The sequence below is a fragment of the Pantherophis guttatus genome, chromosome 4 (genome assembly GCF_059756535.1).
Source record: "Pantherophis guttatus breed Tessera chromosome 4, ASM5975653v1, whole genome shotgun sequence".
Lineage (NCBI taxonomy): Eukaryota > Metazoa > Chordata > Lepidosauria > Squamata > Colubridae > Pantherophis > Pantherophis guttatus.
This window is the reverse complement of record NC_142066.1, coordinates 138,185,968-138,204,654: the sequence shown is the minus strand read 5'-3', so window position 1 is coordinate 138,204,654 and position 18,687 is coordinate 138,185,968. Positions and strand designations below refer to the sequence as shown.

General features: G+C 38.0%; 1 protein-coding gene across 3 annotated transcripts in view; it reads right to left on the bottom strand.

The window, feature by feature from the left end:
* Positions 1-9,851: 9,851 nt before the first annotated feature.
* The window catches only part of GAD2 (glutamate decarboxylase 2), a 49,266-nt gene continuing 40,430 nt past the window's right edge, over positions 9,852-18,687 (bottom strand). Inside the window, exons 14-17 of one of the 3 annotated variants that reach the window (XM_034402448.3) lie at positions 15,448-15,555; positions 13,950-14,039; positions 12,774-12,984; positions 9,852-12,068 (exon numbers count right to left, since the gene is read on the bottom strand). In XM_034402448.3, coding sequence (XP_034258339.1) covers positions 12,811-12,984; positions 13,950-14,039; positions 15,448-15,555 — 372 coding nt within the window. In that variant the 3' untranslated portion in view covers positions 9,852-12,068; positions 12,774-12,810. Of the gene's footprint in view, positions 12,985-13,949; positions 14,040-15,447; positions 15,556-18,687 lie in introns of all 3 variants that reach the window. The other 2 variants (XM_034402449.3, XM_034402447.3) reach the window with 2 other exon arrangements.

The window sequence follows — 18,687 nt, the reverse complement described above, 5'->3', positions numbered from 1 at the left end:
GGTCATCTCCTAAACCAGCAGTCCCCAACCTTTTGGGCACCAGAAACTGATTTTGTGGAAGAGAATTTTTCCATGGAGTAGATGGGATGGGGTGGAGAAGGGTACAACCTAGATCCCTCACAATTGCAGCTTACAGTAGGGTTCTTTCTCCTATGAGAATCTAATGCCTGACAATCTGAGGTAGAGCTGAGCACTGGGGAAAGGCTGCAAATACGGATGAAACTTCACTCGCCTGCTCCTCACCTCCAGCTGTGTGGCCCAGAGTTGGGGATCCCTATCCTATATTGCCCAAATATTGTCTCTACATAGGCCATAGGCTCTGTTGCCTGCTTGCCAATGGTGAGGGATCCATTAATAAACTGCAGTGGTTCATGAGACATCAGGCAAGATTGGAAGAAGCAGATTGGCTTTCTCAAAATGACTGTCCTTGATCTGGTTAGAATGATTGTGTGTGGCCAGATTCAATAGTAAAGAACTACAAGTAGTCATTTAACAACCAAAACTGGACCAGCACTTGGTCACTAGGTTGAAAATGATATGAACATGATTTTACATATAGTTTTACTTCAGCTTTCCTTTTACCCCACTCCCTGCTCTTAGGAATGCTCACCATGGCAATGGAATAATTTAGCAAGAAAGAGATTAGTATTTATATTTACATTCAGTGTAAAGGACAGGATTACAACAGAGTAATCAGGCAAACAATAGGGAAAACACATAGAAAGAAATGCACTAGCACTGGCTGTTTGCCTAGCATGATTGCAGCTCTGAGCCCTGAGCTGCTTGGAAAGAAAACAAAAGTGGAAGGTCCTAAAGTAATTATGGTAGTCTTATCAGTCACAAGCAGAACCAGCTAGTTAAGATTACAGACCTGAGCTTGCCTTTAGCACCTTTTTGGGGAGGTCTACGGGGAGAAAAGCAGCTCAGGAAGAGATTACTTTTTAAAGCAATCTCTCTGCTGTGCCAAGATGGGAAAAGCAAAGCAAAGCAGGCACAGGACAACACATATTACTGCAACTGACCAAGGTGAACACAGGGCTGAGAGATGACATTGGTGGTCAAGTTATTTTTTCATCATCATAATTTTAAATGGTACTGCTTAAGAGAATTGCTAAGTGAGGTCTACCTGTATGACTGAGTTAGCAATAGCACTTCAACTTATTTACTGCTTCACAGGGCTTTACACCCACTCTAAGTGGTTTACAGAGTCAGTATATTGCCCCTAACAATCTGGCTCCTCATTTTACTGACCTCGGAAAGATGGAAGGCTGAGTCAACCTTGAGCCGGTGAAATTCGAACTGCTGAACTGCCGAACTGCTGGCAGCTGGCAGTCAAAAGAAGTAGCCTGCAGTACTGCATTCTAACCACTGCGCCACCACGGCTCAGTGGTTAGTGGCGCAGAGTTAGTGGTTGACTAGGTTAATTATAATATTTGAATGGCCCTCTGAGTCTTTTACTTTGCCTATATTTTGAACTATTAACTGAAAATATTAAAGGCACTACTGTAAATCTCTGTGATCTAGCTTATAACTGTACTATTGTATGCCACTCAGAATCATTTCTCATGAAATGGGCAGCTTTATAAATTTGCTAAATACATAATAAACTAAGGGGAAACCTCTGCTGGTTATCTGAATTGGTGAACACATTTTAAATTTTCTCACAATGGCTCCATTGCTTTGGACAACTGGATGGAAGTTTATCTTTTTGCTTACTGACCTATTTTCTGCTACTGTATTGCCCTTCAGACTTGGAGAAGACCTGAACTGAAAGGTTTCTTTGATGTTTCCAAAATAGAACAAAACCCAATGGAGTGAATTTCAGGTGGATTAAAAGGCCAAGGCTTCACCAAGTGTGTGTCCTCTGGATTTTAAGCACAGTCAGTGGGTTTTTATACTGAATCAATAGCACTCAATTTATTTCATCTGATGGATGACTAGATTTCCCTCCTTTATCAGATCTAAGATTTCTGTACTTAGATTATCTGATATTTTTGTAGTAACCATCTGTAAAAGGAAGGTCATCACCAGAGATTGGGGTCAGTTCTTCAAATATCAGGTTACTTATCTTTCTGGGATTTTTTTCTAACCTGCACCAAAAAAAATTTAGTTGTGTCATTCACCAAGGTCAGGTTGTTTATTAGAATTCATAATTCTTGTCATTCTTGTCAGTTAGTTCCTTTGGTTGGAAATAAATGCCACACAAGACTTCCAATGCTTGTCAGTTAGGCTCTCTGCAGTAGCAGTGCAATTTCCTCCTTCAACATGTTTTCACTTAGAATTTCTGGTGGACCTCCAGGGAGATGCTCATGCCCAGGTTATTCTCATTCAATTTATTGGCATGGACATTTGTTTTTAGAAGTGCTGCAGCAATTGCATATAATGAAGTTGGTAATTACATTTCTCTCATGTGAATGGTAACATGGCCCATGGCACAATTAAGTTTAACTTTAGAATTAAAGGAGGAAAAGAAAGAGTTGCTGACAGCTACATAATCTTAAATTCTCAAAGTGACATTGACTAGAAGAGATGAATGGAAGTTAAAAAGCAAAGATAAAGTGGCAAGCAATTGACACATGGATCCCATGCCTGAAAACTGCCACTTCCCCAAAAGTGTGCCCAGCCCCCATTTGGTCAATTCCTGAATACTGAGATTACACTATCATTTTTCTGTTAACCAAATTGATCTGAACACTCTGAACAGTTTTATGCTTTCTGAGGGCGAATTCACCATTTGGGAATCTCAAGGAATGAACACTTTAGATTACATATGACTATCTAATGGCTACATTTCTTTGCAAAGTTTTTAGAATAGCTTTTCATTCAGGGAATGACCACCTACCATTACTTTCTTTCGAAACTCTGAAGAAATTGAGCAGAATCAACAGCAACATCTTAATATATTCTGTTTTATCATGGGTATCTGTCAGCCTTACCAGATAGACCATACAGAAGGCCCAACCTGTTGTAGCCTGTTGGCCGCCTACCGTTCCAGAACTGAATCAGTTGAGGAGGAGGCATGGGAGTCAGGATCATTATCAAGGCAACCTGAGAGCTCCAAGGGGGAAGAGGGAATGGAGCTGTCAGAGAAAAATACAGAGGTGGAGCCTGGGCCATCCATCAGCCCTCAGATGGAGAGTCAACTGCCCCCAGGTCTGGAGGTGGCTGATGAGGAAGAGGAGGAACAGCTGGATCCAATGCCTGACGCTCGGATGCACAGAAGGCAGAGGAGAGGAGAGCAGTGGAAATCTGTGGGCTGATCCTTGGGATGGAAGAGCCACTGCTGCTAGGGAAGCCCCACCCTAGTTCTGGGGATAAAAGGCAGGGGGCGGAGATGAATAGATGTGGCAGACAACTATTTATCTTCTAGCCGGATGGACTTGTTAGCCTGCTCTCTGTGTGTGTGTGTGTGAGAGAGAGAGGGGGGGGCTTGCTCTCTCTTATCTGTTTGTTTGCTAAGCAGTATCTCGTTGCTCCGTCTCACAAAGCATTGCAAGATCTTGGACTAGTATGGACAGATAGGCTGTCTTTGTCTGCAACTTAGTTCTTTGTTCTGCCTCACAAACTGTCCATCTGAAGCAGTCCCAACTTGCTGCAAATGACATTCTTAGTTTTGAAGTCAGAAAAGTCCAGAAGTGCAGCTCCCAGCCATATTTGCCCTGGATTGCTGTTGGGATAGAACATCCTTCCTGTCAAATGTTGTATTTTCTTTATCTGGTGGATGAAATTTATGATGGATGAAGTCAGCACCCAAAGAAAATCACTACCTACTTTGGCACTCCTCATTCTTCCTTTCTCTTCTTTCTCTTCAATCAAGTAGAGGACAGATTGCTTCGGTCAGAACCCTAAATGGATCATTTGAGAAGAATTTTGGGAATCCGGCCAACAAGAGACAGTGGTTGACTAACCTCACCCCATCCTAAAGTGAATGGGTCTATGAATTGCTGGCAAGGAAGAAACCAGAAGCTGTAATATCCGATGGAACATGGAAGGTATACAGAAAGTGAATGTTTCATTATTCATTTCTGTCTGAGGTGCTGCACAAGGATAGAATGAGACATGGAATCACTTGCCATTTCTCCTAAGTTCTATGATTTATCATCTACCTGTCAGAGAATAATTAGCAAGGCTGTTTAGATATCTTATGGGATGGACTCATGACCCCACCTACTTATAAAGGCTTGTGTTCTCAGTTCTGATTTATTATGAAATTGTATTGTCAAGGCAAGTCTGTGATAGTGGCTTTTTAAATTCATTTTATATGCTTATATTTTAAAAGTCCTATAATTGTCAGAATGGAGAGGAGCTATTTCAAATTCCTTCTTGCATAAAGTTTTGCTGGACTGAATCCACATAAATTATATCTCTGTCTGTCTGTCTGTCTGTCTATCTATCTATCTATCTATCTATCTATCTATCTATCTATCTATCTATCTATCTATCTATCTATTTATCTATCTATCTATCATCATCTGTATCTTCAGGAACCTTACATGCCAACATCTGGAAGAGAAGAGTATCAGGCTAGGTATTCACGTATTGTGCTAAATTGTAGCTTGTTAACCATAATTTTAGTAATGAAATCACAAGTATCTGTGTTAACTCTACATACTATGGCACATCATTTACCCAACCACAGTGGGAAGGTCCATCAGTGCATTAAGCCAAAATCAAAAAAAAGCCATATTTATGGTGAATCAGGCCAAAAAGATCAGTGTAGTATTCATGGAAAATGTATATAAGGATAATAATATTTGCATAGAACAATTAAAATGCACACACAGATTGCATTCTGCTGGAAAATGCTCTTTCTTGGTTCTTGTTGACATTTTGGGATGAATTATTATAGTAATCGTCTAATTAAAGTTCCCTCTGGAAGACATGAGAGTGTCTAATCATGTATACTTTCTCTTAAATGATATAAGATACCTTATCTTCTGAATTGAAAATGAACTTATTGAAGTTCTTTTGGTCAGCATCTATGTCCAAAACAGCTTATGTAGTTTTCATTACAGGAGAAAGAGAAGCTATACCTGAAATAACTTAGAACTCTGCAGATTGGCATGTCTCAGACTTTGGTGTTCAGGTGTTGCTGGCTGCACTTACCATTCAAATGCTTCTAGTTTGAGAAGTCTACCTTTGTCTCTCTGAAACTTCCAGCCAACAAGGATAAAGTTGATAAATTTATAATCCAGAATCATATGGGGATCCAGGTTTGAAAACCGGGGCTAGAACCTGGGGCCATTTAAGAATAAATTTAGGGTAGATAAAAGGAACTGATGGATGCAACTCATTGATATGATTCAAAAGGAGAAATTAGACAAATTCATAGTAACTAAATAAAATTCATAATTAATTGACGGAGACAATATCTGTTAAAAATCAACATTAAAATTACTAACGATCCAAGAGGATTATATATTACTAAAACTGACCAGCAGAACCACACCATGATTTTGGGGTATGCAATGATTTGCAGATAGATAAAGATAAGGGAATTCACTGGTCATTGCTGACTTAGGGTCGTTATTCATCTCTGTTGTTTCAAGACCATTTAGCCAATGCTGGCCAAAGACATTTCTGCGCTCATGTGGCCAGCATGACCTCACAGAGCGCTCTTTCTTCCCACTGAGGTGGTACCTATTTACAGATAGATAAGGGGGTAAATAATTAACACATAGCTAAGTCTCTGCAAGGTTTGCCTTGGCAGCTGCCAATTTTATATAACAAACATAAATTGAAACAGAGGCTTTAACATGAAAGAAGTTGGTTGTGATGGAGGATCAACTTCCATTTTGGCCCCAAAAGTCAAGAGAGTGGTCATAGTCTAACTGAAGTTCTGCTATTTTTCTTATAGTTAGCACGTGTGCAATTTCTGGAAGAGAAGTTTTGAGACCTCACACCTTTCCTCTTAACAGCCTCAACCTAAGTACTGCAGGCATGACCTAACCAACTATGGGAAATAACATGTTGTTCCCTATAGATAGCAATAGTCTTTATGACATGCTCCTATTTAACCATTCTCCGATCTGGGATATGGTACTCTATTCCTTCCTTTCCCTCTGACTGCTCCAATTTTTCCCCTTCTCTAGCAATTAGGATTTTATTATGGAAAAACAATCTCACTAGGTTTGAGAGTCCTGTTAAAACTTTCTTGTACTTCTTTAGTGATACTGACCTCTTATGTGTGAGTGGTACCTTTTGGGTTATAATACTGGCCAAAATTGTGGAAACCTTTTGGGAAAAGTGTATTTTCTAAAACTAGCTAATAACACCACTTTTTTTTTTTTGGACTAGTACCATAAAATTACCATATATCAATGGAAAGATAATTTAATCAAGAATGTAATGCAATAACTTTTATGAAGGATTTGCTATTAGAATAGCAGTTACAGTATAAAGAAGAAAAGTGAAACACATATAAAAAATGAGATATACAAAAATTATCACCATGTCAGTTAATACTTAGTTGGGTAACCTTTAGCATGAATTACGGCCTCACAATGTCTTCCCATAGAGTGAACTTTTTAGTTCTGCAGCTGTTATAATGTGAAACCAAGATTGAATGATTGCTTCTATTAACTGGGTTTTATTGCTGGGTTGCATTTGACTAACAAGTTTCTTTAGTCAGCTCCATAGATTTTCAATTGGGTTAGGATCTGGGTTATTCCCAGGCCATTCCAGCAGTGGAATATGATTATCTTGAAACTCCAAAAAAAAGTGGTGTTATTAGCCATCAAATCTCAAAAATACACTTTCCCCAAAAGTTTTCCACAATTTTGGCCACTACTGAAGCCATAGCGGCCACATCTGAAAGGTAAGAGTGATGTGTGGAATTTAGCAAGATGGCAGGATACAGGGCTGATACGCACATGCATTGGTCTGGAATGGAAATAACAAACTTTGGCAACCAGAAGTTATAGTCAGAATGGAGAATCATATTGATCCACCTCCATTATCATAGAATTTAGGGAAGAAGTCCAAGGTTATTTTCAGTAGAATGGGCAGGAGGGGACTGACTTGTCACTTTACAGTCTAATACAGGCTCCACTTGCAGCCTCTGGATGATGAAAAATTAAGAAACAACCATTCTGTTACCTTATCCATTGTCTCAACAGAACAGGTTTATGCAGGCAGCTATCTGGATGGGAGCCACAGTGTGTTTACAACCAAGTAGCACTTTGCCAATTGAACATCATGATGTAGTGTACTCGTGCAGAGAATTCAGTTTGAAGAAGATTTTGCAGCTGTCTCATATGCTAGAGTGGCTGTGGTCAATATTGCTTTATTTTCCTCTTTTTATTGTACTTGGCAGCAGGAGCCTTTGAAAGAGAGGAAAGCAAACAGATGGTAAGCCCCAAAGATAGAAGGCTCTGAGTCACTGCTCAGCTAATGTTTCCGTTTATAACTTTCTCAATTTCCCTCTTTTTTTCAAGCTGTTTCAAAACAGCTGTAATGATTTCTATCCTTTTATCCTAAAAAGTGCAAATTAAGGCTGTGCACATGTGATAATATTGGTTTAATTTAGGGCCAGTCCCAAACCTGCACTTTTATCCCCCTCTCAAAATATATCCACACCAAACAAGAGATTTACTTATTTAACTCCCAGCTGCACCAGCTGTTCACCAAGCTTTTTTTTTTTTTGGTTATTCCTATATCAATTCCAAAAGCTCAAAGCAGTTTGTTATAAGTAGAGTAAGAAAATCCCTTTAAACAAGAAAATGGGTATGACATTTACGCCTTTCATGAAGCTAAAAGTAATGCCATATAATATCTTAGTTTTACTGTCTTAAGGTAGGATAATGGGCTTATGGTTCTTTTTCCCTCTGATACCAAAATAACTCAAGTGGGATTGGGGTCCTGACCATGAAATGGAGGATAATAAATAAATAAATAAATAAATAAATAAATAAATAAATAAATAAATAAATAGTCATTGTATGTGTATACACAGTATACCCATACAACAAAATTCACTTAACACTCAAAGACCAGGTCCAACACACATAACACCCAAACACACTTCCACCCACCATAATTCTCCACCCCTAAACCACCCAAACATCCACACAACAGACCAAGTAATACTGTCCAACTAATGGTGGCCCTTTAGTTCATTGTTGAACATAGCTCTGGGATAAAAACTATTCAGAAAACATGTGGTCTGAGTTTTAATTGTTCTGTATTTTCTGCCAGAAGGCAACAGTACAAAAAGATTGTAAGCAGGATGGGAAGAGTCTCTGAGAATGTTATGGAACTTTCTCAAACAGCAAGATTCGAAGATGTCATCCAGGGCTAGTAGCTGGAATCCGATGATATTCTGGGCAGTTTTAATGATTCTCTGTAGAGCTTTTTTGTCCGCTACAGAGCTGCTCCCATACCATGCAAGAATGCCGTATGTCAGGACACTCTCAATGGTGCTGCGATGGTAGGACAGAAGTAGATGCTGAGATAGATTTATTTTCCTGATCATTCTCAGGAAGTACAGCCTCTTCTGTGCCTTCTCCACAAGCATGTTAGCATTCATAGTCCATGAGAGGTCCTCCAAGATATAAGTGCCCAGAAATTTAAAACTACCCACCTCTCCACCTCCTCACCATTTATGTACAATGGTAGATGTACATCGCTCTTCCTCCTGAAGTCAATTATAAGTTCTTTAGTTTTTGTGATGTTAAGTGTGAGATTATTTTCATTACACCACAATGTCAGCCCTTGCTTGATAAGCATTGGTTTTTACTACTCTGCAAAGTGATTCATAACCCAAGTGTTGTACTTTGGTCCACAAAACTCTGCAGCAATTGGCACTCAATGTACAATCATTTTCAGTATTTGGAGTCACTTGTTGACTGCGATCAGTGACCATACTATGAGTAGGGTTGGACATTGGCTGGCTTTATACAATGCATGAACCATAAAGAGGCCAACCCAGGGGTGCTATTCAGCAGATTCTGACAGGTTCTGGAGAACCAGTAGTGGAAATTTTGAGTAGTTCAGAGAACCGGCAAATACCACCTCTGGCTGGCCCCAGAGTGGGATGGGAATGGAGATTTTGCAATATACTTTCCCCTGGAGTGGGGGGGGGGGGAAATGGAGATTTTGCAGTATCCTTCCCCTTCCATGCTCACCAAGCCATGCCCACCAAGCCACACCATGCCCACCAAGCCACGCCCACAGAACCGGTAATAAAAAAATTTGAATTCCACCACTGGCACCAACCACATTGTAATTTAATGCATTACATCCCATTTGTGCTTCAATTTATTTAACGACTCCCCAAATTGGGTTGAGTAAACCATTTTTGAAGCAAGAGTGGTTAGTGTGTTGTACAATTGTATTCTACATTACCATTGTCTTGTTGTGGAGATACCATCTGAAAAAATAAAGGTGGAATATAAGGTGACGATGATGATGACAGTGATACAATAAATCTGGCAGGGTCAATTCTGTAGAGTGTAGCCTGGGAGGAGTAGATCCATGTATGTAGACTGCAAAAGGCTACAGATCTATCCTTGGTCAATTATTCTACCAATATTAGGTATCCGTTGAAAAAGACATTGGATAGGAAGATTATTAATTCAAGGACACACCTGTTTTTAAAGAAGGGGGGAAATCTCTATCTGTTTTCATAAAGTATAAGGTAATAAAAGAGCTAACCAAACAAGAGGATTTTCAAGAGGCTGTTACATCGACACTAGTAATTAGGCACTAACATGATAGCAGGGACAGCTGGAAGAAATCATTTTTGGTCTTCATGACTTTTGTTGAAAGATAGCATAACAGATGCAACTAGATCTTATGAGCTTTCAAATGAATAACGAAAGCTGGGGATAAACTTTAGAGAAACACAACAATCACATTTTACACTTTTATTTGGGTTCTGAATGACACTACAGATAAAGTACTTTAATCAAATACAGGAAGAACAGGTTGCTGTGGACTTCCCCCCAGATACAACAGACAGAGTTAATTTGAAAAAGAAATTCCTGTTAGAATGTTCATATGAAAACACCATTTGTAGATCTTGAACACCAAAATTCTATCTAGACTAAATATTATTGGAGGCAATCCAAGCTATAAGTCACTGCCACTATTCTGTCTCCCTTTGATTGTAACAGGAACATTTGTGGTGACTTACAATCTAGCTGTTGAACTGCTCCATTATCTCAAAGTGGTCTCACCAATGGACTGCTCACTTCAGTGGAATTTATACAATTACCACCTGAAGAGAGATTGCATTAACAACAGTGTTTGATACGTATTCAAATGTCCTGATCTGTAAAGATGATCTGATTTCCCTCTTCCAATACAGCATAGAGCTGATTGGGGGAAAGTTCTTATGCGTGGAGGTTTTGCATTGTCCACTGGCATCTGCATAGAGACCCATGACTGGGGAAAGCTGGTCTAGATCACATAGAAAAGCTCTTAAACTCTTCAGCACATAAGCTTTAATGTCTAGAATTAAACACTATTTGTACGAATCAGCCAGAATGGAATCATGGTCTAAAGCAAATAAGCAATAGAGAAACTAGAAAGGATTAAGTTCTTACAATATCTAGATTCAATACTGCTACCAAACACGTATAAGAACAATTCATAATATATCGTACAAGCTTATACAGCAATATATGTCAATTGGCAACACTGTACAGTATGAAATCTAAAGTGCGCAATTCTCAACTTGAGGTGGGAAAAAAACCAGCAAGATCATTCAAAAGGCAACACAACTACAGACACAGTTTTATCTCTTTTTCCCCCTATTTTGCAAGTTTACAATGAGTCACTAGTACATAAAATTATATATGTTCAATCAAATCATATTACATTGCATTTGTATCTTCAAGTATTTTGAGAGAGTGTAAAACAATATTGCTTTACAAACCCAGGTGGCCATGTTGCTTTTTAGTTAAAGCTAAAACCCAATGTTTAAATAGGGTTGTAACTGGAAATTGTTCCAGGATGTGAAACTGAGGAATGACAGATTTCATTTCCTCCAAGCTAGCCTTCCCTGACACAATAGCCTCATGATGTTCTCTAATGCAGCATCCATCATCTCAAACCACTGGCCATAATGGCTAAGACTGATGGGGTTTGCAGTCCCAAACATTTGGAGGGCAACACACTAAGGAAATCTGCCTGAAATATGGCTGATCTTGCATCCATAAAAACTAGATGGACCTTCATTGTGTTTCCTTAAAAGAGGTATATGAACTGTGGACAGAATACTGATTATCATAATCACACATTTATATTAAAATAGCACTCTGTTATATTTTGAAATTCCATAACACTATATAAGATAAGCTGGTAGTAGTATTCCCATACAATTGTTAGGGGCTAAGCTTAAAACCCAGTAGCATGGTTGAATCCATTTACAAATTACATTAGAAATAATTCAGGGCAGATATTTTCTGCTTTGTATTTAGTATCTTAGTTGTTATACTAGGCCAATTCTAAGAGCAACGTAAATAGTAGTTAAGAACTGTCTAAGAGCTTAGATGTGGAAAACCAATTTCAAATAAATGGATTCAATGTCTTGGACACATCATTCATAAGATCACATAGATCTACTGGGACATTAGCAGCCAGTCTCTGAAAGGAAATATGGTCATAGCAGCAGTTACAAATATCACATGACAAGTAAAAGTTATTTCCAACTCTTGTGCCTCCTCCAAAGATCAACAGCACTGGATGTCTTCTCAAACTCATGTCTCCGCACGAAGTTCGACCGTCAATCCTTAGAACCTGCTGTGGATCTTTGCTGTTACTTGAACTTCCTTACCAGTGGACTGGCCTTTTTAGAACCTAAAATATTCATATTTTCTTCAGTAGCTGTGAGAAATATAAGTACTGTAGTAAAATTAATTATTCTGAAGTGCACCCTTTTTTTTGGAGAAGGCTCCAAACACAACCCTAATTTTACTCCCAGATAGCAGTCTGGAAAGATTGTGCTTTTATTTAGCTAGGTCATATGGGAAAAATCACTAGGAATAGCAGCATTTTGTGATATCACTATTTTCAGTTTGTTTTCTTATACGCAGACATCTCTTGAGGTTCTGCAGTACTAGACTCTGGAGATATACAAGATAAAAGGACATGTAAAACAAACATTTCTTTTTAAGAATTTATGTGGGTTTATGTCTCAAAAGAAGCATTCTTAAACATTTGATGCATTTCATCTAAGGAAAAATAAAATATTTCATTATTATATTTATTATTTGTCCCTGCAGTTTTTAGAACCCATATAAAATAAAAAATCTATATTTTACAAAATAGGATCTTTTTAATATATATATTTATATATTTATATATTTCTTTTGTAAAATTAGATGTATTTAAGTACATCTGAACGTTGCATGTAAATTAGAAATTCTGTTCTAACAGAGTAAAAAAAAAAGATAAAAGTTACTCAGTTTTAATATGCATTTTTGCATTTTGTTTTTATGCTGCCCCGCAATCTGTGGCCATTTGGGAACCATTGTTCTATTGGCTATTTTTAACAAAAGGAATTATTTTTACTACTCACACTGATCTTTAGAGATGAGATTGTGAATATATATATGTATGCTTGATATGCAAAAATGCAGCCTTTTGTATACTATCTTCCTGGAAAAGAAGTTTTTGCAAACTCAGAGGGGAGAAGACAACTTTTTAAAAGGAGCAATGTTCTTGATTTTAAATTGTACTCTACTTTGACGCCACAATATAGAAAGAGAATCACTTTGGAACAAACTACAAATACATTCACCACAGTTTGTGACAACTTAATTGTCTACCTAGAGGTACTTCAGAAGGATATGGCAGATTATAGGATTATAAATCTTGCCCAAGGCGTTCTATTTCTTCAATCAGAAAATCAATGTCTTGGTGAGCTGCTGCTGGATTGGAGATAACCATGCGGAAAAAATTGACCTTGTCTCCCAGGGGCTGATAGCTGACCATTGTGGTTCCATACTCCATCATCCGAGCTTTAATTACTGGTGCCACCTTCAAAGATAAAACATGGAAAGCAAATCAATACTGCACCATCGTGTCCTTCTGATTCTTCTAGTGATGCATTCTGGGAAGGTCTTTGGCATGAATATACAACACTACTCAACAGAATGAGGAGCTCTTCAAATTCATTCAGCCTGGTTTTTGAGATGAATAAATTAATAGAAGTTACCATATCATGGCAACCCATTTCTGGAAACTCACCAAGTCCAAAAGACCTCCTCCTGCAATAGTCTAAAATTTAGTACATAAATTGGCAATCTTGCATAATCCTGGACACCACAATTCCATCAGATCTGAATGTTAATGTTAATGATCTGAAGACTGCCAACATTTCTGTGAGATTTCAGAAAATTTGGGTAAAATTTCACATCATTTGAAAAAACTTTCATGAAGTTTCAGAATTTTCATGTGAGATGTCAAAGTATTTTAACATAGTTTTCAAAGTTCACCAAGATCTTTGATCATAAAGTTCCTAATTTCTGCTCTATATTGTTCATCAAAACATGTGACTTTGTTTCAGTAGCATCTACACAAAAATAGGAAGTATTGTGTCCTCTAGAGAGTTTTACGTCCCATTAACCTCAATTTAATTATTCAATGGTCAGGACTGAGGAATTTTAGGCCAAACATCTGTGGAAGAAGTACCAGAATGCTGATTCTTTCAAAATGAATTTAACACAAATCTTCATTGTGAGGTTGTAAATCTCTGTCTTCATTCTCCACTGCCACTAATCGGCTGGGGAGTAATAAAAATATAATTTGTTTCATTTCATAATCAGGACTACCCTATCTTCCATAAACAGTGCAAGCTGATCAATTAACTGGTAAGGGTTCCCTCTCTATTTAGAAGAGATTTGATAATTCTGAGGCACCACCCAGATACAGATGGCGGTCCTTAAAATTGCATAACAGAAATAGACTTCATTCTGTTCTGTTTTTTCTGTGCTCTCTTTTACCTTTGAAAGACGGTTCACTCTTTCTTCATTATCTTCTGTATTCCGCAAACTGGGAGGCACGTACCAGAAGCAAACATTTGTGTGTTGAGGCTAATGGAAGAACAATAATGGCAGTAAGCACTGTGTTTTCACTTTTCCCCAGGGTTGCCTTTCCTATGATTGTGATCAGTTGAAGTGTTTTTCTTGTTTATTGACTTTGGTGCAGCACAGTAAAAATCACTAGCATTGTAATCAATGCATCTACAAATATTTCTTGCATCTTAAACTGGGGAAATCATGTTTCGCTCCAAATATCTGTTTTCTTAGTGAAAATGGTCTGGGTCACACTAATGGTTAATTTTATCATACATTAGAATTATCTGATCTGTTTTTACCTAAGTGTTTGTAGTTCACTGCCCATTACATCAGATGCATGTATACTATTTCATAAAATTCTCTATTGTGATCCTATAGAAGACATAATATGGCTACCCCTCTTGAAACAGAGGGACAGAGCTAAAGTACAAAAGCATTTATTTATACATATTGTAATGATGGGCATGAAAGAAAGACTGAAATAATTAACTTCTTGATGGCATTGACTTTTTGAAATGTAGCCTCTTTCTTTGAATTTCCACTGTTCTCCCTAACCAGTGAATTAGTGAATTAGCCCACTGAGCACTGGGAAGTAATCATACATAAGAACTGTTATCTGACGGATCACCTATCTTCAATCACTTGGCATGTTCTTTTCATGTACAAGTATTGACATATGTAGCCATGAACCTTAATACTGATTCCTTGTAGCATGAAGATTAATTGAGAAACATTCTCATAGTTGCCAAGTACTTCTATGGTATCATGTCTCAGAGCCATCTGACCACAATAATTTGTGCAGGATATAATTGCTTGTGAATAAGTTTTGAGATCTGTAAATAACTAAACAAGAGTGCTAGAGAAGGAATTAGAGAAATTTTAGTTCATACCCCCACTGAGCCAAAGCTTTGAGATTGTCACATTGTTGTCTTGCCTATATCTTGGTGTTATGAGGGTAAAACTGAAGAATGGAATACAGTGTAATTTCTGAAGGCGTATTAATATGTCAATTAATAATAAACAAATATTAGTCGCGGTGGCACAGTGGTTAGAGTGCAGTACTGCAGGCTACTTCTGCTGCCTGCCGGCTGCCTGCAATTTGGCAGTGCAAATCTCACCAGGCTCAAGGTTGACTCAGCCTTCCATCCTTCTGAGGTCGGTAAAATGAGGACCCAAATTGTTGGTGGCAATATGCTGACTCTGCAAATCGCTTAGACAGGGCTGTAAAGCACTGTAAAGTGGTATATAAGTAGAAGTGCTAGTGCTATTAATATACTGATAGAAAATCTCTAACAGTACAATTTTTGCATGATAACTTGGAAGAGAATCCATTGGTGCATTCTCAAAAACCATTGAACCTATACACAGTACAATGGACAACTAAAACTGTACCTGCTATTCAAAAGTATGATTTAAAACATACCTTTCCATCAAACACCATTTCATAGCCTTCTCTGTTCTTAATTTTGTTATATAGATACTCTGCAAGATCCAAGCATTTGTCAATATGTGCTTCAAATCCTACAGTGCCCTGCAGAACAAAGGAAATTAAAAAATAGCATGAGTGAGTATACAAATCACACTAATTTTTTTGAAAAATGGAGCAAGCTGTTAAAAGTGGAGGGTAAGTAAGTTTGTACTTTCAGATCTATAAGATCTGTACCATAAATCTTTGTGGGTAAACCAGATAGGAAGCATGACAAGATAAACTAAATCTACATTATTATAAGGGTGCATTAGTAGAATCTTGTAAGCCTGAAAGTACAAATGCCTCACTTCCTACTTTTAACTGCTTGCTACATTGGGGGAGGGGGCTTCCTTAGTTTCTTTAAGAGACTGCAGACCTCTGCCCCGCTTGTCTGATTGTTCCCTAGGCACAGGGGTGAAATCTAAAATTTTTTGCTACCGGTTCTGTGGGCGTGGCTTAATTAGTGCACGTGGCTTGGTGGTAAGGTGACTGGGAGGGCGTGGCTTGTTGGTCAGGTGGGCGTGGCCAAGTCAACGTCACTTCTTTGCCCTTTTTTAACCTACAAAACACAAACAACACAAACTGGCTCACCCACAATATAAAAGCAGCTGTGCTAGACCCAAAATGGCCCCTGCAACAAGCAGGAACCTCACACAGCCACAAAAAGCCTCAAAACCCAACTTTCACACTTTACACACACACAACACAACACAACTGGCTCACCCACAATGTAAAAGCAGCTGTGCTAGACCCAAAATGGCCCCTGCAACAAGCAAGAACCTCACACAGCGACAAAAAGCCCAAAAAACCAACTTTCACACTTTACACACACAAAATTCCACATACAGTTTTGTTAGATTTTGTGCATTTGTGTAGTTAGAATGAAACACTACAGAAACACACTAAATCTCAGAAAGCTGCACAAATATTATTTAATTTTAATTTACTTTTATTTTTATATAAAAGCAGCTAAATTTAAAACTTCCTAAACTTTAAATGGCTAGGTCTAAAAAAAGAACAACTAAAAAAAACCCAATTAACTATTTTTTTAAAGCTCCCAAAGGGGAAAAAAACTTACCCAATTGAACAGGGGTTTCCAACCTTGGCAACTTTAAGACTTGTAGACTTCAGCTCCCAGAATTCCTCAGCCAGCTTTGCTTTGCTGGCTGAGGAATTCTGGGAGTTGAAGTCCACAATTCCCTGCCTGCTTGATTGCAGGCAGGGAGATTCAGTTGCTTGCTGATGCAATCGATTGCAGGGATTACAGCAAGGCATTGCGACCAGCAGCTAAAGTAAGCAAGCTGAGGGAGGGAGTGGGAGGGATTTTTGCTACCGATTAGCAGGCAGAGCCATTTAAAAGGAAAAAAGTTTTTTTTTCTTTTACATGGCTCTGGCGATCCAAGCTGAGTTGCCTGATTAGCAGGCAACTGAGCTGGGATCATCAGAGCTTGGCTGGTCAGAGCCATTTAAAAGAAAAAAAAGGCTCTGATGATTGAGCGGCTCAGCTGGGCATGGGGGATGGGGGCAGGGATTTTTGCTACCGGTTCTCCAAACTGCCTGCTGCCACCTGAGCCGGTCCGAACCAGGAGCATTTCATCCCTGCCTAGGCATCATCCCTTTTCTTCTTTCCTCAAGACTATCCATGCATTCCATTACAGGAGGTCCCAAATGACAACTATGAAATGTCCTTGCTTAACAACCACAGTGACAGTAACCTCACTCAACAACTAGAAGTACTAAAATTTCTGCATCTAAGTAGTGGAGACATTTGATATTGTGCTTTATCATTATGACACTTAGCATTGGTAATTCAGGTCCCAATTACCTGCATTAAATGAGAACTGTGTAATTCTCATTTAATGCAGGTAATTGGGACCTGGGTGCAAAACCTACTTTGGAATAAGTGGACCAAAGACTACATTCTATTTGTAGAGAAAAGTAATGAGAAAATCATTGTGTCATTGGAAAAGCAACGAGAATAATGCTTCATTAAAGCATTGATTTTTGTGATGCCCTAAAATTATTACATTATGGAAAAAAAAGTAATTACACATATTAATCTGATACATGGTTTATTCTTTTGACAGCTCAAAACATAAATGAATATTCCTTCTCTTTCCTATTATTAAAAAACTTGTCTTTCAACCTTTGAAAATACATTTATGGCCAGTTACTCAGTAAGTTGAAGATCAGAAGTTACTTGTTACACATACATATGAATGAGTTGTGTGGATTACAATTATACAAAATGCAAGAATTAACCATTGTATAAAATTGTATATTGTACATACATATATGAGAAGTCCTCATATTTTTGTAGTGCTTTCCTCCCTCCCCCATTTATTGATTCTTTTGGTTCTTTTTCTGTTTTTTAATTAAGTTAACAAAAACAACATAAATAATAAATACAGATGAAGACAAAACTTTTCTAGAGAGGTTTTGGAGCATGATGCCAAGGATGTTTTGGGACTTTATTAATTCTACGGCTATGTTTTCATATTTTATAATAGTTTCTTAATTTTCTGAGCTGCTGAAAATCTTTTGATTGCAGTGGGATGCACATTTGATTAATAGATAAAATAATATAAATAAATAAAGGAGAGGAAATGATATATTTCATTTCTCTGAGTGCTGGAAGGAGTGAACTCAGTGATTGGTAAGGTTACTTCTAGAACAATGAACACTGATAGACTTGTCTTAGCTGAATTCATCTACCGACCACCTCAGGCTGAACAATGAAAGGCTGGAGGTACTTTCATCAGCACATTGATAACACCATGCAGATAGTGAATAGCAGATTACCGTGGATTTAATTTGTGTTGGGAATGATTTACGGATACTAGAATACACAGTGATGGAACAAAGCTCTTTATAACAAACACTACTTATTTATTTATTACTGTTTACAATAATGAACAATTTTTAGACAAATCATGCCAGAAAAATAGGAATCATTATGCAGGAAGTATTTATTTGGCAACCCCTTTTCAAATGGTCAAAGTGGTGGTCCTTTGAGGTTTTTTACAAATATGCCCCAGAAAAGAACAGGTTTTTAATTTGTCTCTCCACATCAATAATGTGCCTATTCTTAATTGTGGAGTAAAGTGGAAGCAGGTGTTCTCATCACAGTTTGCCACATCTAGTTTTAAGAATTCCTAAAACGAAATCCTTTCTATTTCCCAAAAGCTTTTAGCT